Source organism: Chionomys nivalis, chromosome 4, assembly GCF_950005125.1.
Source record: "Chionomys nivalis chromosome 4, mChiNiv1.1, whole genome shotgun sequence".
Lineage (NCBI taxonomy): Eukaryota > Metazoa > Chordata > Mammalia > Rodentia > Cricetidae > Chionomys > Chionomys nivalis.
The window spans coordinates 59785844-59806412 of record NC_080089.1 but is presented as its reverse complement, the minus strand read 5'-3'; the positions used below and the strand labels follow the sequence as shown (position 1 = coordinate 59806412).

Below are 20569 nucleotides of genomic sequence, written 5' to 3'. Positions count from 1 at the left end.
CTTTTGTTTCCTACGATTGTACGATCAAGTCACAGAGAACACATCAGACCCCAAGTAGCAGACATGAATGCTGCGGGTTGTAGGGAAGCCAGCACTGTGTGTACCAGTCAGTCCCTTTATGGCTCCACCAGGAAGAGCATCCCCTCCCCTCTGTGCAGACTCTAGCGGGAAGTTTCCGAGGAGTGGAAGGTTCAAGGTCTCTGGACCATCAGCATTCTGGACCACCTCACTAGGAAGCTTAGTAGAAGTGTGAACGCCAAGCCCCATACTGGACCTCCTAGATCACAGCTTCATTTTCTGGAGATCCTGGTGACTCAATGCGCATTTGGGAGGTGTTGCTGCTGAGAATTTTTTGAGCGTCTTTAATTAGGTCAGGTACCAGTTGGAAGTAGTACCCTGGCCAAGGACATATGGGCCGCACAAAGCACTCTGTCCTGGACCAAAGGGACGGAGTCAGCTTGTGGAAGGGCTTGCTGCAGGGAGGAATTCTGCTGGCAGTTAGAGAAGAGTTCTGGTAACAGCGGGTATTCCTGTGAGGGCATCTTTCATTTTTGCGCACATTGGTGTCAGAGCCTTTTATTCGCTAGCACTCTGGATTCATCTGAGCTGCGTGGGGGTTGGGGGGAGGGTGCCCATGCCACGCCTCCCCATACTCTGCTTCCGGTCTCTTTCACCTCACAAGGCCATCTGTCTGCCTGACCTAGATAGGAAAGACTCCTGCTTCCTCCTCATCTATTCTCCAATGATGATTAGCGAGCTAAGCCTGGGCACCCACGTGCCCCTGCTCAGGTACCACTTCCCTTCGCTGCAGTCTTGGGAGAGTTGGGGGAGCCTCTTTTCCTCACCCACTGCGCTCCATCGTGGCACTAAGGCACTGATGTGGATTTCTGCCTTTTACAGCTGTGCCCTAGCTGTGCAAATGTGTGTTGACTCAAGAGAGCCATGCTTTAACCTAGGGAGTTAGAGCTCCCCTTGCGTATATACGTATGCATGTGTATATTATTCACCTCTAGAAACAGAACGGGTGTTGTCATCCTTTAATAGTAGCTGTTATAAGTTGATACCCAAATGAAAATTGGTACCTGGATTTCTGAGAACTGAGCTGGCTCCTCTTAGGCTTTGACAGCTTGTTTACTATGTTGCAACTGGTTGTTGGGCTCGGCTCTTACCAGCTTATTTCACTTCTAGTGAAGTGTCCCATTCAAAGCAAGGTGCCAATCATTCAGTGCCTTGTCTGTTTCCATCATTGTATTCCGGATTCAAATTAATTCCCAACCTGTTCTTCCTCCTTCCTCCTTCTGTTTTTAACTATAATTCTTCTGTAAAGATAGATTTTCTCTTCTTGTGGCTTTCATTTCTACAGACCAGTTAATTAAAAAGAAAAAAAAAAACAGAACACAAATCTGCTCTTTGATTTTTTTTATTTTTATTTTTTTATTTTGTTCACATTTCCAAGCCTGCTTTTATTTCATAAGACATATTGTAGGTGTCTTTAAATTTTTTATTTTATTTATTATTATTTGTGTATGTGAGAGAGAGAGAGAGAGACCATAGGGTCTATAAGAGGGTTAGAATCACTAGAGCTGGAATTACAGACAGTTGTGACCTTTCCAGTATGTGTGCTGGGAACTGGACTGCTTTCCCTTTAGGAGCAGCAAGTACTCTGAACGCCCGAGTTGTCTCTCCAGACCCAGAATTTTAAGACTGTATGGATTTTGATTGTCCAATTTTTGAAGCCTTATGCAATCTGACTACGCCACCTGTTTTTTACGGGTCTTCAGATAGCTTAATTTCTTTACAAGATTGAGCTGTTTTGTTGCTGTGGGTATTGGTGGCAGTCCCTTAATATCTAATCTTTGGGGTCCTTGAATCTAATCTGTTGTCAGAGTCCTATAATGTAAACAGACTGGGATATCATAAGAAAATGATTTTCCTCTTGGGATATTTTAGACCTGTTCAGTTCAGAGTCATGCTTCAAATTATTGTTTATATTTAAAATTAATCAGAGAAGACCTCACTCCCTTCCTATGAGGCGCATGTTGAGATGGGCAGTGGCTCCTGGGGGAGCAGGTGGGAGCATCGATCTCTCTTCTATCCCTGTTTGAGACCTGGATTTATGAACTAATGTCCAGTTAGATTTTCTAACCTGAGTAGTTCCTAGGATCTGTCTACTACCCCACAGCATCGGAGATCCTGCACACCAAAGCTCAAGATCCTTGGGCTCAGAAAATCCCACATTGCAGTTGTTTTGTTTTGCTCTGGGGCTGTTTCCTTGCCTCTCTGCATCCCTGCCTCTCCTCCTCTCTTCCTGCCTCTCTTTACCTTCTCTCCCCTACACTCCTCCCTTCCCTGTATTTCCACTCCTCTCCTCTCCTTTTCCTCCCTCTCCTTTCCCCCATCTTTCTGCTTTCCTGATTTTTTGAGCAGATCATTAATTCATTTGAGATTTTTCAGATATATTTTATTCAGTTCTTAAGTTTATCATGTGTATTGATGGTAACCAGTATGCATTCCTGTACTGCTTTTTTCTTTAAATATGATTTATGCTCTAGTAATTATACATATTTTATGGATCTTTGTAGTGATTTCATGTTTGTTGTATGAATGTGTGTGTGAGTATGAGTATGTGCGAGCACAGGGATGTGTGTGGTTGTGAATATGAGTGTGTGGGAGAGGGTATGTGTGAGTGTTGGGTGGGAGCTGCTGGGGCTGGCATCAAGGACAGCATCTGCCTAGAGTTACAGTTGCTTCCCCTCCTGGAGTCTTTCTGCTTGTGTCGGGGTTGCAGATGTGGATCAGCTAGCTGTCCCCATCTTTCAGATCTCTGAAGTGTGCCATTGTGACCACATTCCCTGGGTGGACAGCTTTCCGCTCTACACAAACACATATAACCTTGAGTTTGTTGAAGACAGCATCTAGTTTTGTGTGTGGCACCACCCATTCTTTCAACAGATGATCACTAGACCAACCCCAAAGGAGTACTGAGAGGGCGGGCGATGGAGACTTATGCTACTGAGACTGTTAGCTGCATTTCCATGCATCCTTAGTTTGGATGATAGCGTTATTTAAAATTACACACAGCAGCAGAAGCAAAGCGCAGGCTCTGCATCTAGCTGTAGGTGGTAAAGAAGAACATAGAGAGAACTCGCCTGTTGTACGATACAGACATCACACTTTTCTTTGAATCTGGGAACACTGTTTGCATTTCTTCCAGTGTATATATCTGATTAGTAATATACATCAGGTCATACTAATTCTTGAATAATCTATAACCTTTTAAATAATTCTAAGAATAGGATGAGAAAACCCAATTATCATTTTTCATCAGTAGGAAGCTTTGGAACAATTAGACTTTGCCCTATTGTTTTATTCAGTCATGGAACTACCTGTTCTTATAAAGTAGTCTCCAATTTTCCGAATCATCCTTCTGAGAAATAATTTATATGTAATAAGGTGTACTCATTTGAAGCATAGTCTAATGAATTTTGACAGCATCTGTACCCTGTAGCCACAATTGTAGTTAGTCACTTGAGAGGGAAGCCTAGATATCATTCAGCATTCTCTCTATCACATCCAAACGATTAGGAACTCCGCTTCACAGTCCAGTCTTCCGTGGGCGTCTGCTCTTTACTCCCAGGGAGACTGGCACAGTTTTTAATGCATTGGTCTCCAACAACCTTCCCCTCCTACTGTAATCACAGCTTTCTACTCTTAACCTCTTTCTTTCCTTGGATCCACTACACAATATCACTAAATTGGGATTTTTCTGAGAGACAGTTCTGGTTACATTATGGCCACCCATCCACCATCCCTGCCTCCATTACCCACCCCCAACTCTCAGCCCTCTCCCCCAACCACCTAAAATCCCCTACGATTCCTCTCTGTTCCCATCCTCAGTGCTGGTTTTTACGAAGGGCATTGGGGCAGAGTGGCAGCTGTTTATTCAAATCTACTTAAAGCCATTATTAAGTTTAAGTTTGCAAACTTCGTTTCCCCCTGTTTTAAATGCCTTCCTGTAATTATCTGCTGTGTCTCAAACGCCTTAACACACTTTCAGATCGTGAACTCACTGATCAGTAAAGATCAACTCTGGGGTGACATCACATCGGATGTTTTTACTGTGAATCTGATCAAAACATGAAGAGCTGTCTGAAAACGACAACAAAGAATGATGAACGTTACTGTACCTGTCACCTGTCACGTGTTTTTTTTTTTTTTGTAACATGCTATTCTGTGTCTTCTCTTCTTCATAGAAGGGTGTAATTTTCAACATAAATCCTGAAAAATTATCTATTTTTCAGCATAAGTGTTTGTATAGTTGAATTGCTGAGCTCTGGTATAAATGAATTTCCCAGGTTTTTCAGGATTAATATTTATAAAGTGATTATTCCCATCTTTAAAAAAAAATCAAAATCTCAGTGTGTAGTTTTCTAGTTGTCGAGAGATGGTTTCTACATCTCATGTGTAAGGGTCGGTACCCAGGGTCCTGGCATGTCACTGAAGGACAAGGCTTGAAGGCTCACAGCAGCCTGTAAGGACTGTCCTGTACAGTTAAGTGGGGTTGACCGTGACACTGGGATTTCATTAACACACAGTTCATCGCCTGTGGGGAGGCAATGTTCCTCTGCTTTTATTCACAGTGCTTGACAAGGGAGGAAAGAATGAGCTTGACAGATGAGGCATAGTGACCACACAGGAAGTTTCTATGTCACTTCGAGCCCAATTGTTACAGTCTAGGTGCTGGGGCAGAATGGAAGGGAGCCTTTGTAGATACGAAGTCTAATGAAGCTGAGGAGTGTTTTTCTATAGTGTGAACTCATAGAGGTGGTTTGACCAGCACAGACAAGATCCATGATGGCGCACAGGCCCCTTTGCACTCACAAGTGGAGCTGGTGCTGGCAGTGGCACTTGGGAGAACAGTTTACAGCTGGCAGAAGCAGCCCTGCCATAGACTGGGTCTTCAGTACATCTGTGGGGATGGCAGACTGATGCTCATTTTGAAACCTAGTAGTTGAAGGCAGTCATCCACCTGTGACTTGATTAGGTACAATGTCACATTTTCATGAGAAGGGGGACTATACTTCATGTTCTTGTCAGTGACATTCGTAGAGTGAACTATGACGTGTTAGAATCATTTCAAAGTTGCATTACAGAGACTTACTCTGAAGCCACAACACTTAAAGCAGCAGGTCAGAGGTAAAAGACTAGACACGTTTATCAGTGAACCAAGGACAGCCCTGGAAATAGCCAAATAGATACAGCTAGAGGATCTTCAACCAAAAAAGCAGACAAGTCATCAATGTGAGAAAATGTGAATTTGAACCTTTCATTGAATTAACTCAAGATGGGTTGTAAGCTTAAATGTAAAACTCTCAAAACTAAATTGTAGAAGAAAACCCAGACAGCATTCAGAAACTAAAACAGGATTTTAAAAAAAGAAGAAATTACTAAATTATATATCATTAAAATTCAACCCCCTGTTTTGGGAAGACTCTGTTAAGGGAATGAAGAGGGGCCAGGGAGTTGACTCGCAGGTAAGGGTATCCAATGCCATACCTGAGGACCTGAGCCGATCCAATAGGCCCACATGGTGGAAGGGGAGAACCAGCTTCCACAAGTTTCCTCTGGCCTTCACACATCTGCCATGGTACGTGCATATCCATATACACACTACATAAATAAATATACATTTTTGTTTGTTTTGGTTTTTGTTGTTGTTTTGATTTTTTTTCTTGACAGGGTTTCTCTGTGTAGCCCTGGCTGTCTTGGAACTCACTCTATAGACCAGGCTGGCCTCTAACTCAGAGATCTGCCTTCTTCTGCCTCCCAAGTACTAGGATTAAAGGTGTTTGCCATTACCCCCTGACTGTTAAATCATGTTTTAAAGAAACAGGTACTAAATACTTGCAAAGCATGCACCTGGTAAAGGACACATAACCATAAAGTATTTAATAAACCTTGTAAAGCCCAACAATAAGAAAACAAAGAATCCACTTAAAACGAGCAAAGGCTCTGCAAACACACTAAGGTAGAGCACGGGCAAACGTGCGTGTGGGAGGTACTCAGGTCAGTGGGCAACTGCCGAGAAAACAACACCATGCACTGTTAACCTGATGGAGTCGCTGGCATCCAGAGACACCGGTGAACGCCAGATGCTGGCAGGGACAGGGAGCTGATAGCCCTAGCTGAGTATCTTATAGAGCCAGATAATCAGCCTTTGCGTGAGCCAGCAGTAGTACTCTTGTTATGTATCCAGACCTTAGTTCAAAGAGAGCTGTGGACAAGGATTCACAATGTCTTCACTTATTATCAAGGCGTGCTCTGGAGTTAATGAAGAAAGCGATATAATCATACAATGGACTATTATTCAGTTATGAAAAATGCACTATGAAGAGAAGACATGGGTGGAAGCCTGCTAGGTATATATTGCCAAGTGAGAGAAGTCCTTCCAGATTTAAGAGTATTCTGGAAATTGCAGAACTCTGAGAGTAGAAAGATTGGCGCTTTCCAGAAATTTGGGGGATGGAGTAAAGCACAGGGGAGTTTCTCTTAACCGTGGGAATTATTCCATACAGTACTTCAGTAGTAGACACATACTCTGTGCATTTGATACATGTCACAAAGTGTTAGAACCTAAAGAGTGAACCTCAAAGTGTGTAACATTTGAAAAACCATCAAGAGATTTTGATGTCTCAGTAAGGGATGCAGGTTCTGACCCTAAGAAATTCTGACTATATTGCAAATGAATGAACCAATTTCTGGGGTATGGAGGGGCACAGTGGCCTATATAACATTGGTCATTTGTGGGTGCAGTTTTAAAAAATTACAGTGCCTCTTTACATTTAAACTGGAATAGAAAATTCCAGTAAATGGGTAGTGTATGATATAAGCCAGGCTCCTCCCTTTTGGAGTGGGCATTTATGACAGGGAAGGGGAGGAAGCTTGGGTAATAGATGAGATTTAGAGACATCAGTATAAACTTGTGCTTGTTAATATGAGCACGGCTGGCTATATGGAGACATTTTAAGGCATGTGCTTATGCAGACACACAGGGCAGTGTACACACATACTTCCTCTCCCATCCGAGGGGCCTAAAACAAGTGGCGTCACAATAGCTAGAAAGTACATTTCCGTCCCAGGCTTTGTTGCTGATTCCGGTCCCTAATATAAGGAAGTGCTGTGCTGAGAAATGGTTGCTTTCAGGAATGGGAAAGGAATGTGGAGTTCAGAGAGTAGCACTGTAGTGCCAGGAACCAAGGAGTGCTAGCCTGTCTACCCGTGTATACACATGGTGTAGAGTGACATGGGAGATGGAGTGTATGAAAACTCTGTATATCATCTCAATTTTTTTGCAGATCTAAATTATTATTTCAAAGTCCATAACATGCTGTGCGTGGCAGTGCCTGCCTGTCATCCCAATTCTTAGAAGCTGAGGATTATTGTAAGCCTGAGGCTAGCCTAGTCTACCTACTCTGTAAGTTCTAAGCAGGCTAGCCTCGTCTATCTAATACAAAAGTTCCAGATCAGTCAGGGTTGCATAGCAAGACTCTCAAAACAAAACAAAACAAGAGCTGGAGAGATGGTTCAGGGGTTAAGAGCACCGGATGCTCTTCCAGAGGACCCAGCTTTAATTTCCAGGACCTCCATAACAACTTACAACTGTCTGTAACTCCAATTCCAGGGAATCTTGACACACTCACAGAAACAAGAGTGCACATAAAGAAGAAAGAAAAAAAAAAGAAACAAAATCTTATTTTTAAAAACTGGAAATATTGTTTGAAAAGCCTCAGAATAATTCAGTGGCCTCTCTTCTGCAGCTTTGATAGTGTTTCCTGCCTTGCTGAATCAACGTCCCTCTCAGACATCACCTTTGATGGCAATCCAATAGCTCAAGAGTCATGGTACAAACACACGGTCCTTCAGAATATGATGCAGCTGCGCCAGCTAGACATGAAGAGAATCACGGTGAGCGCAGTTCTGTGACCCTCCCTGCTCCTCTGAGTGTGGCCTCCAGTACCTCCCTGCTCCCCTGAATGTGGCCTCCCGTATACCTCCCTGCTCCCCTGAGTGTGGCCTCTGTGTACCTCCCTGCTCCCCTGAATGTGGCCTCTGTGTACCTCCCTGCTCCCCTGAATGTGGCCTCCCGTGTACCTCCCTGCTCCCCTAAGTGTGGCGTAGGAAATTGGGGTTCCAGTTGCGTGAGTGCTTGTTAATTTTAACTAATTAAGAAACTATGGGTTAGTATGATTATATACTTCATAATTGTAAGCACAGGGTTGTTTTGTAAACCATCATGCCCATATCCAGTTTCGTCGAATGGGACTTCTTAAATTCCTAAAATCAAGCCAGACTCCAAATTTGCTTTTCATTCTTGCTCAGTATTTAGCTAATAATTGATTTCAAAATAACAAATGAGAGCTGCATAAGTAACACAGTGTCATGCTGGAGCCGTAGGGCAGTTTGACATCATGCTGACCACTCCTTAGCAGTTACTCGTTCCCTCTCGTCTCCTTTTCCTTCAAGTTAGGCAGTCACCTAAGTACCCCGTCCCACAGGGTTGTGGGGGAACAAAAGTATAAAGTCCTGAAGGCTGTGAGGCCCCAGGAGCTGTGTGGAGTCTTGTGGTTGCCGGTCTTGCTGTTGATAAAGATGTCATAGCTCCTCGTGTACACAGCTGTTCCTTGTCATTCTCTTTCTGGTTTGTGTTTCCTATAGTGAGACTTTCTTTTCAATGTGACCACTGCTCTAAGGGAATCTGCATATGATTCTCCAGGGCACAGTGTATATCAGCATGGCACTGGCTCCAAGAAGACCTGCCTGCCTCTCTCTCATGACCCTTCACATTTCTTCAAATGCTTACTTTCTCAGAAAATACCCAAGGCTAACCTCAGTGTGTTCGTCTCTGTCCTTGACATATACCAAACCACTACTTGCTTTTTCCCCAAGCTGTGCCGATTTGATGTGGAGTCTGCAGCTGGGTTCACGCGATTGCCTCATGACTTACTCTTGGGATGTCAGCTCTTTGCTGTGTGCTGTTTCCATTGATTGTTTAATGACACTGTGGGCATCTGGAGTGAGTGGTGAATAGCTAAACATGTAGGTGAATTTGTGAGTACCATGAGTGGGTCCTAGGGTTTTCTTGTGCTCTTCTTCTGCGATGGAGAGACAGCTCTTTGTCCGTTTACTCAGACACTTGCTGTCAACAGTGATTTGTATTTTAGGGGTACTCTTTTCCCTTGTTTCCACGTCTTTCTTAGTTGGGCATCCTGGGTACTTCTGTTTGCTCTTCTTGCTGAAGATAAGGCAGAAAAGATGTAGAGCTAACCCCTGAGTAGCTGAGCATGTTGTATGTCAGCCCTGTCTATCCTAGTTGTGTATGTGAATAGTTGTGTACATGGCTGCAGTGTTGCATGCCAGCCCCGTCTGTCCAACAGTAGACAGTGCTCAGGGTAGAACCCCTTCCTTTCCCCTCTACAGCAGGTGCTCTACAGATGTCCCCTCCTTCTCTGCCTTACATAGTACTGCAGAATGGAGTTGGATTTACTAAACCTCAATAATGACTTGTTGATCCATGGAAATTTCCCTTATTTCATATACATAATAAAGGAGAATGATCATGTATGATTGTTCCCCTCATACATTCCACAGAGTGTATTTGCCTGGGACCCGGGAATATGACAGGGTCACCTGCTCTGCTGAATAGTCGGTGGTTCTACAGAACACACAGCTGTAAACATAAAGACAGCACACCTGTTCCTTCACAGTTCACTTTTTAGTTAAAAATCAACCTCAAACTTAAGGTTATAAGCACAGAGCATTTTTTGAGAGCACGATGCTGTCAGTTCTGCAGCAATGTGCCCCTGTGACCACATTCTGCCAGCGCAACTGAGACGCTAGCCCTGACGAGAGACTAGCGCCACATTCAACCTCCTCCAGTGAGACATCGCTTTTCACAGTAAAATAACCCACTTTTTCTTCACCTTTCCTGTCTGTGACGTTTAGGAAGGTTATAGATGAGTTCTTTTAACTTTTCTTTTTTAATTGTTTTTAATGAGTTATATATTTTTCTCTGTTCCCCTGCCTTTCTCTCCCCTCCCCTTCAACCATCTCCCATGATCCCCATGCTCACAATTTACTCAGGAGATATTGTCTTTTTCTACTTTCCAATGTAGATTAGATCCATGCATGTCTCTCTTAAGGTCCTTATTGTTGTCCAGGTTCTCTAGAATTGTGAATTGTAAGCTGGTTTTTTGTTTATTTGCTTGCTTGCTTTATGTCTAAAAGCCAGTTATGAGTGAGTGCATATTATATTTGTTTTTCTGGGTCTGGGTTACTTCACTAAATATGATGTTTTCTAGATCCATCCACTTGCCCACAAATTTCAAGATGTCATTATTTTCTTCTGCTATGTAGTATTCCATTGTGTAAATGTATCACATTTTCCTTATCCATTCTTCAGTTGAGGGGGATTTAGGTTGTTTCCAGGTTCTGACTATGACAAATAATGCTGCTATGAACATAGTTAAGCACATGTCCTTGTGGTATGATTGAGCATCTTTTGTGCATATACTCAACAGTGGTATTGCTAGGTCTTGAGGTAGGTTGTTTCCTAATTTTCTGAGAAATTACCATATTGATATCCAAAGGGGCTGTACCAGCTTGCACTCCCACCAGCAATGCAGAAGTGTTCCCTTTACCCCAATCCTCTCCAGCATAAGTTGTCATCAGTAATTTTGATCTTGGTCATTCTTACAGGTGTAAGATGGAATCTCAGAGTTAGTTTTGATTTGCATTTCTCTGAAGGCTAAGGATGTTGAGCATTTCATTAAGTGTCTTTCAACCATTTTAGATTCCTCTGTTGAGAGATCTCTGTTTAGCTCTATACCCCATTTTTTATTGGATTATTTGTTATTTTAATGAGCAATTTCTTGAATTCTTTGTATATTTTGGAGATCAGTCCTCTGTCCGACATGGGGTTGGTGAAGATCTTTTCCCATTCTGTAGGCTGTCGTTTTTGTCTTATTGACCATGTCTTTGCTTTAAGAAGCTTCTTAGTTTCAGGAGGTCCTATTTATTAATTTTTTCTCTCAGTGTCTGTGCTACTATTTAGGAAGTAATTTCTTGTGCCAATGTGTTCAAGTGTATTTCCCACTTTCTCTTATGTGAGGTTCAGTGTATTTGGTTTTATGTTTAGGTCTTTGATGCATTTGGACTTGAGTTTTGTGCATGGTGATAGATATGGATCTATTTGCGTTCTTCTACATATTGATATCCAGTTGTGCCAGCACCATTTGTTGAATATACTTTCTTTTCTCCATAGATGAATTCTTTTATAGAATGACCCTCACTTCAAAATTTCCCACTGTTTCTTTGAAATTAAGTTTTATGTAACACATATCTTTGTCATGAATGTCAATTTCTCTGTTTTTATTGCAGTCTATCAATAGGTACGTTATTCATGCTTGCTCCTTTGCTGATAATCTTTACTCAGATGAAGATCCTGTCCTGCAGGGTCTTCCTTAGGAAGTTATTCTTTCTGTTTGTGATCTTGTTCCTCACGCATATGTAGGTTAGTTTATATCAGTATAAAGTGGTAGACAAAAACAAAACTAAACTAAACTAAACTAAAAAAACAGCTGGCCTGATCGTTTAGACCCGTAAATGAGGGTCCCAGTGTCCAGTATGAGGCTGGGTGGGGGATGATACACCCTACAACTCACCTACCATTCATTGTAACTGATGGTTTAAAATATTTATCTTTCTTTCAGTTTGCACAAATGGCTTTTTCAAATGGCTACTTAGTTGGAATGTAAACACTGTGTCTCCTTTGTTAGAACACGAAAGCCAGTTTAGTTGCTTGGACCTTAGTAAAGGGAATTGTCGCACTTTCCTTTTGACCAAGAAGCACTGTGAAAGTACTCCTCATGTGCTCTGTACACATGTTAAGTGGGGATTTCTGTGGTAGGGTGTGTATGAGGCTTCAGACAAGAGCAGAGTCAGTTCTTTACAGTTTATGACAGAGGCAGGTGTGCAGCCAGGTTACAGCAGATAGGGACAATATAGTTAGAAAACACAGCAGCTCTGTCTGCCTTCCTGCCTATATATCTGTCTGTCTGTCTGTCTTCCTTCCTGCCTGATTCACATGCACACTCACATGCTTACATCTCATGGAAGCCTGAGGCAAAATGGCACAAGAAGGCAAAGTAACTCCTAACTTTATCAGAGAAGTAAGAAAGCTTTCAAAGAGAAAACTTTTCACTCGGGACTTGAAGAATAGCAGTGAAACGAGGCTGTGTAGGTGGAGAGCAATGGTATGCAAGGTGCAGGGGTGAGGGGCGGCATGCAAGGTGCAGAGGGGTGGTATACACAGTGCAGGGGTGTGGCATGCAAGGTGCAGAGGGGTGGTATACACAGTGCAGGGGGGTATACACAGTGCAGAGGGGTATACACAGTGCAGGGGGTGGTATACACAGTGCAGGGGGGTGGTATACACAGTGCAGGGGGGTATACACAGTGCAGGGGGGTGGTATACACAGTGCAGGGGTGAAGGGTGACATGCAAGGTGCAGAGGGGTGGTATACACAGTGCAGGGGGTGGTATACACAGTGCAGGAGGGTGGTATACACAGTGCAGGGGGTGGTATACACAGTGCAGGGGGGTGGTGTACACAGTGCAGAGGGGTGGTATACACAGTGCAGGGGGGTGGTGTACACAGTGCAGAGGGGTGGTATACACAGTGCAGAGGGGTGATATGCATGGTGCAGGCAGGTGATATGCATGGTGCAGGGGGTGGCATGCATAGTGCAAGGGGTGGCATGCATGGTGCAGGGGTAACTATGGGAATGTGGCAGCTGATAACAGCAGCTGAGTTTAGCTAATCATTGGGTGCTTATGAAAGAGAAATGCTGCAGGAAAAGATGTCTAAGTAGGCTTAGAGTGTTTTTGTTCTGTGCTTAATAAGAGGAGCTCCTGAAGCCTTGGAGTTAGTAAAACAGTTTGCCTATTAAAAATGCTGTCCAACCTGATGGGGCCTGTTAACATTCCATCATGTAGGGGGGAACTTTTTAGGCCCCACCCCTTCCTGAGAAGCTATTGGCAATTAATGCTTGCACAGGAAGAAGTCATTTTCCTTAGTGGGCATTGTAGCCACTGGATGTTGCTTGTCCACACTACAAAACAAAACTAAACTCCTCAGCTGTGCTCTTGCTAATGACTCTAATTAAACCTCGGGGAACACACACGAATGGCTGACCCACTGCTGTCCTCAGTTCTTAATTAGATTCTCTCCTCGGAAGAATGGGTTGTGGTTCATCAAGAGTAAACTAAAGATTCACAAGATGAACATGGGATGAGTTTGAGTCCAGGCCTGTCTTGTGCTGACATTAGCGAAGTTCGTCCTGTAAGACCTGAGGATAAGAACTCGCAGCTTTGGGAAGTAGGTGGCCTGCGGAACTGCTCAGCTGGAGCAGTGTGAAAGCAGATGTGATAATATGCAGATAAAGGGACACAGCTCTGTTTATTATTTACAGATCTGGCCTTTTGTCTGCATCCTGGAGTTTGTCAAGCCCTCATCTACTGAATGATTTGCTGGACTAAGTTACACCAGGGGCTAGTAAGATGGCTCAGAGGGTACAGGTGCTGGCCACCAAGCTGGCCAATTTTTTTTTTTTAATTTTTTAATTTTTTTTTATTTTAGAGACAGGGTTTCTCCGTAGCTTTTGGTTCCTGTCCTGGAACTAGCTCTTGTAGACCAGGCTGGACTCGAACTCACAGAGATCCGCCTGCCTCTGCCTCCTGAGTGCTGGGATTAAAGGCGTGCGCCACCACCGCCCGGCTAAGCTGGCCAATTTTTGTTTGATCCTTAGGACCAACATGATAGGAGAGGACCAACTCCTGAAATTGTCCTCTGATCTCCATGTTCTTGTCATGATATACACACCCCCAATACATGCATCATACATACATATATACATACTTTTTAAAGGTTATACTCTGGCCTGGTGGTGTAGAGTAGCAGAGCAGCTGAAAGGAAGGGCTAGCTAAGCTGTCTTCTTACCACAGGAAAGAATGTAAAGTCCCCAGCTGTGATAGCTTGAGGTTGACTAGAAGAACTAGAACCTGAACCATGCAGGCAGTGCTCATTAGGAGGCACCATTAGTTCACTGAGCATCTCCTTCCAGACAAAATGAATTCTCTTTTAAACATTTTTAGTTGACATGATACCTGTCGATATTTTTGGGACAGTGTGTGTGTGTGTGTGTGTGTGTGTGTGTGTGTTTAACAGTGATCAAACTAGGCTAATTATTAGTAGTCCCTCAGAGACTGGGATAGACCATATCTTTGGTATTTGAGCAAAGCATTTGGCAAAGTTTGTTGCTGTCACTTTGAACCAAGCTGGGTGCCTGCAGGTTCCTGACTCACATATACCCACAGAACACAGGAACTGACTGATGCCAGCCCCTGAGAACTCTCCATGGGTATACTGTGGAGTTTTCCTCCAACATTCTATTGAACATTTTCGTTAATGTCTGGATGAGGGAATATTGATGGTACCCTGATAAAGTATATGGGTGACAGAAGCTGGGGAACTTAAATTGATCCATTCAGGATCCAGAAGTAGCTCACCCACCTAAGGTCCAATACAGGCTTTGTAAACAATGTCCTACGACCAAATCCATCCACATCCGTCTTCATATGGCTCTCAAGCGAAGAATAGTTTTTAATAGTTTTAAAATATCACTTAAAAAAGAAGGCAAAGAAGATTGGAGATCAAAATCTTATCTAGCTTACAAAGCCTAAAGTATTTGGCATCTTGTTTTTTAAATTTTTAATTGTTAATGTTTTGTTTGTTTAGAGTTACATGTGTGTGCATGTGAGTGCTTACATGAGTTTTTGTTATTTTATTTTAAAATTTGTTTATTTTATGTGTATGAATGTTGTGCCTGCATGCATGTGTTTGTACCACATGCATACCCAGTACCCACAGAGGCCAGAAGAAGAAGATGCTGGATTCCCTGGGGATTATAGACAGGTATGAGCTATTGTGTGGGTGCTGGGAACTAAACCCAGGACCTCTGGGAGAATAGTCTGTGTTCTTAACCACTGAGCCATTCCCCCATCCCTTGTTTTATTTTCTTATTTGGTTTTTGGTTTGTTTTGTTCTTGTTTTGAGACAAGGTTTTATTCATGGATAGCCTGGAAATCTCTCTGCACATCAGGCTGGCCTCCAGCTCATAGAGCCCTGCCTCCCAGGTGCTGGCTTAGATATGAAGTGTCACACCTGGCCCAGTTACATGTCCTTTACAGAAAAGAATCTGATTACCTTTTGTCTAGCAAAATAAAAGAATTTCAGAAGGTAAAACATTAGATCAGTTGAAACAATATTTGACTTTACATCAGCAGCGGCAGCAGCAGGCTGAACCAGCCCTAGCACAGGTGCAGGAATATTTACTCACGGCAGCCACAGACTGAAGGGTCACCAGCACAGGTGTGGGGAATGGTGACCCGACGAGCGTGTGCATGGACAAACCTGCGCAAACTTGAGTGAATTATGAAATGATAGTTAGCATGGCTTCAAACTATATTCATTTGTAGAAGCAGAGAAATCAAGAAATGGAGATAATCCCCCTCCTTTTCCCTTCAATGGTCAGATTACTTCTGAACTATTATTTTTAGGATGTTCATACATGTGTGTGTGTGTGGCGTATGTGTGTATGCATATGCCTGTTTGCATATGTGTAAGTATCCAGGGAGAGACCAGAGGTTGCTATGGGAAGTCTCCCACAATCACTCTCTGCTTTATTTCCTGAGGCAGTGTTTCTCACTTGAATCCAGAGCTCACTGACTGACAGGTCTGAGTAGCCAGCTTCCCCCAGGATACCCTGTCCTTCTCTGGACTGCAGAATGCTGGAATTATATGCGGGCTGCCACGCCCATCCGGCATTCACATGGGTGCTGGGGTCTGAACTCTGGTCTTGATGTTTGCAGGGCAAGCAACGCCCACTGAGCATTTCCCCAGCCTCTGAGCTGCGGTTTTTATGTTTTAGGCAGGGAGCAGCCATCTGTAGCATTTCCGGGGCAACTGGATTGAGCAGCGAAGTCAGAAGGAAGACTTGGCAGTGGGTGTAACAACCTGAGGAGGTAGAACAACAACCATTACACAGAAAATGTGGGGTGGCAGAGTTTAGTTCCCAGCACCACATCCAGAGTCTGTCTGTAACCCTAGATTCAGGGACTCCAAGGACACACACACATAGATGGTGAACGCTCATACAAACAATACTCATACACAAATAATAAAAGTAAAACACCTTTTTAAAAAATGGAATTTTCTTCTCTATTTAAAAGACAATGTTTCCATTGACCCAAAAAGAGGAACATGGGATGTACTCACTCATATTTGGTTTCTAGCCATAAATAAAGGACATTGAGCCTAGAATTCGTGATCCTAGAGAAGCTAAATAAGAAGGTGAACCCAAAGAAAAACATATAGGCATCCTCCTGAACAGTAACCTTCATCAGGCGATGAAAGGAGACAGATACAAAGACCCACATTGGAGCAGCTGACTAAAATCTCAAGGTCCAAATCAGGAGCAGAAGGAGAGAGAGCACGAGCAAGGAACTCAGGACCGCGAGGGGTGCACCCACACACTGAGACAATGGGGATGTTCTATCGGGAACTCACCAAGGCCAGCTGGCCTGGGTCAGAAAAAGCATGGGATAAAACCGGACTCCCTGAACATAGCGGACAATGAGTACTACTGAGAACTCAAGAACAATGGCAATGGGTTTTTGATCCTACTGCACGTACTGGCTTTGTGGGAGCCTAGGCAGTTTGGATACTCCTCTTACTAGACCGGGATGGAGGTGGATGGTCTTTGGACTTCCCACAGGGCAGGGAACCCTGATTGCTCTTAGAGCTGACGAGGGAGGGGGACTTGATCTGGGGGAAGGAAATGGGAGTTGGTGGTGGGGAGGAGGCAGAAATCTTTAATAAATAAATAAATTAAAAAAAAAAAGACAATGCTTTGGGAAGGCAGGTACAGTCAGCATTCTAAAGAGAATTTATATCAGACTGCTCGCCCCAAGCTCACAGTTAGTTTGTTTAAGGTAAACTTTGATCTCAAAAAAAAAAAAAAAATGACATTACAGGGTCTGACATTACTAAGGCTACTGAAAACTGGGTTCTCCTTCTGTAGTGTGTGGCCTCTGGAGTTACATGTGGTCCTGTAAGTTTCTTTGGCTACATAATGTGTGTCATTTCCAGAGAGACATTTGGAAGCCAGTGTGTTGTTCATGATTCTTTATGTTCATGACCCATGCCCCAGTCATTATGGAAGCATGCAATGAGCATAAGATGCCCTCAAATGGCAGCTGCCAGGGATACCTAATTCTGCACCAAAAACATCTGCAGTGTTCTTTTAGCATGAAATAAACTTCTTTAACACTTTTTATGTCTATAACATATTTTGTGTGTGCATGTTTGTGTGAGCACATGTGCACATGTCACTGTGCACGCGTGAGAAGGCCTGTAGCTGACAGGGGTGTATTCCTCAGTCACTTTCCACCTTAGTTGCTGAGGCAGGGTCTCTCCCCGAACCACACCTCACTGATTCCAACAGACTCTCTGGCCAGTAAGACCCAGAGTCCCTTCCGCCTCTGCTTCCCCAGCGTTGGGGCTGCAGGCATGGACAAGCACACACTTTCCTGACTGAGCCATCTCCTCAGCCCAGTACTTGACAATAATATTAGTAGAGCAGTAGAAGACGGGTAACTTGACTCCTAATTTTAACTTTAAAAACTGTAAAAACCACTCTTCTCTGTCTAGTGATATTGGACAAACAACACAGTGCCTGTGATCCTAAGAGTTTTAGTGTTTGTGTATCCGAGGGAAACAATAGCTCTAGCTGTGTGTTCTAAGTGTGTTATTAAAAGTACACTAGAGTGAAGTAAATCCCAGAGAACGAACTGCCATCACTGGGACTTCTCAGGTCTTCTGTGGTTGTTTCAGAGCTTGTGACCTGAAGAAAGTGTGATCAGGTCACCCGGCACTGTTGACTAGCCTGACATTGTTTTTATATTGGGTCTTCCTGGGCAAACTAAAGGCAGGAAAAATGTCTAAATCTCTGGCTTCAGATAGATTGCCTTCTTAGCCTCACGAAGGATGGATGTGGCTTCATCGCAGAGTCTGAGCTAGTCTTAGAGGTGCCAGAACTACCCCTGGCTTTCTTTTCCTTCTTGCCAACAGATTCATGGTCCATCTTCACAGCCAGAGACTCAGTTTTTTATTTATAAAACCAGCTATTTGATAATTATGTGTGCTAAAATATAGTCATCAAATGTAAATATATTTACATACATATACACATACATATCCTTAAAACCCTCAGTGTTTAAATGGTTTTGGTGTAAATCCAGTTTTCCAGGGTTCAGAATTCTTTTTAAAGTCCTACTGCCTTTAATAACCTCTCACTTTCTCTGAAAATCAGATGAGAGCATCTCTAAAGTATGTGTCCTACGTGATCCCCGCAGCTTACTGTTGTGTTTGTATCTGGGCCCTTGGAATAACTGAAGCTTCTAGTTTGTGTCTTCTCGATGAGGCCACTCGGGGCACCAGTGCCTTTCTGCTCCTTCAGAAAGGACCCGAAGCAGTTGAGAGGCTGTGGTTTCAGCAGTGGCCCCAGTGCAGGCTGAACACATTGGGTGGATTCTGAGGTTGACTGGCAAGGCAGCGGAACAGCCCCCTAGGAGGTGGTTGTAAACAGCCCTTGTGTTCTGTGACTCTGAGATGCTGCACAGTCCTTAAAATCATAGGGTAATACTTTTGGTTGTTTTAGAAAGGTAGGCCATATTTTTTTTTCTCTTAGATTACCTCTAACAGAGGAGACTGTTAGCACCCAGCAGATTTATTAAATCAGCAGTATGGCATAGTTACTAAATGAGCTATTTTGTGAAGCTAGGGAGCAAAGTTCTGAAATTTTTACTTAATTTCTCCTTTTTACTTGTGCTTAGTTTTGTTTTAATTAGCAATTATTTTCCATACTTTAAATTTACCAAAACCACATTGAATTTCCATTCCTTTTAAAACAACTACATCATATGACCAAACACTGCTAGGTTATAAACTTCTAAAATTAGAAAAGTAAGCTTGCATAAATCTTTATTTAGACAGCAGCAGTATTACAAGTTACGTTTCAAGCCAGGCAGTCTCTGGCCTGATTTTTGTCACTGACTATGTTTCACTCCAAGCCAACACCTTCCAGAGCATCTGTTGTTCATTTCTTCCCATTTCTTTTTTCTCCCTCCCTTCCCTCCCCTCCTTTCCTCCCTCCTTTCCCTCTTCTTCCTCTCTCCCTCTTTTTGTACCCTCCTCCCCCCTCCCTCCTTCTTCCCTCCTTCCTCCCTCTTTTCCCCTCTCCCCTTTCCTTTGTTATTTCCTAGGAGTTTGGATTTGGGTCAGTGTCGTGCTGCTGGTTTATTCTCTGGCTCTGTAGTAGGGCCTGAAGTCATGACACCTCCTACAGTATTCCTTTTGTTCAGACATGTTCTGGCTAACCAGTCCTTTTTGCTTATGTATTGAATTTTAAGATTATGTTTCCCTTTCTGTGAAGAATGGCCCTGGATTTTTTATTGGGATGGCATTAAATCCATAGCTTAATTTTGGTAGGATGGCTATTTTCATGATACTAATTCTGATCTACAAGCATAGGGGTGGGTGGGGTCTTTTCATCTCTTTGTAGATCCCTCGGTTTCTTTCTTCAGTGTTTTTTAGTTGTCAGTATAGAGGTCATTCAGATCCTTGGCTAGGCTTATTCTGATGTTTTTGTTTGTTTTGTTTTTGTTTTGAGGCTAGTATAAATATTCCCTGGGTTTCTTTCTCACTGTGTTTGTTATTGGTGTACAGAAAGGCTATTGGTTGTGTATGTTAACTTTTTTTTAGGCTGACATTTTGCTAAAGGTATTATCAGTTCTAGGAATTTCCTGGTGGAGTTGTTAGGATCTCCTAAGTACGGATCCATCCCTCTGCAATGGAGATGCTCTGCCTTCTCCTAAGTACGGATCCATCCCTCTGCAATAGAGATGCTCTGCCTTCTCCTAAGTATGAATTCATACCTCTGCAATGGAGATGCTCTGCCTTCTCCTAAGTACGGATCCATCCCTCTGCAATGGAAATGCTCTGCCTTCTCCTTTTCCTGTCTTCATCCCTGTTATTTGCTCCCCTTGTCTTACTAGCTTAGACTTTCACCATTATATTGACTAAGGGTAGAGAAGTGGACACCTACATCTTGTTCTTGCTTTTAGTAGGAATGCTTTTAAGTTCTTCTCCACTAACTGTAATATTGGCTGCAGGCATGTTGTTTATAGTCTTTTAGATTTTTATTTCATGTGCATCGGGGCTTGCCTGCATTTATGTCTGTTTGAGGGCATTGGATCCCCTGGAATTGGAGTTAGACAGTTGTGAGCTACCATGTGGGTGCTGGGAATTGAACCCTGGTCCTCTAGAAGAATAGTCAATGCTCTTAACTGCTGACCATATTTCCAGCCTGTGTTTATAGTCTTTATCATGTTG

The 20569-nt window shown here is 43.2% G+C and overlaps 1 protein-coding gene across 12 annotated transcripts in view; it reads left to right on the top strand.

Annotated features, from left to right (window-relative positions):
• Window positions 1–20569, top strand: part of Lrrc49 (leucine rich repeat containing 49) — a 110936-nt gene that overhangs the window by 60007 nt on the left and 30360 nt on the right. For all 12 annotated transcript variants that reach the window (XM_057766919.1, XM_057766917.1, XM_057766924.1 and 9 more), the window contains one exon: window positions 7818–7965. In XM_057766919.1, coding sequence (XP_057622902.1) covers window positions 7818–7965 — 148 coding nt within the window. The remainder of the gene's footprint in view (window positions 1–7817; window positions 7966–20569) is intronic.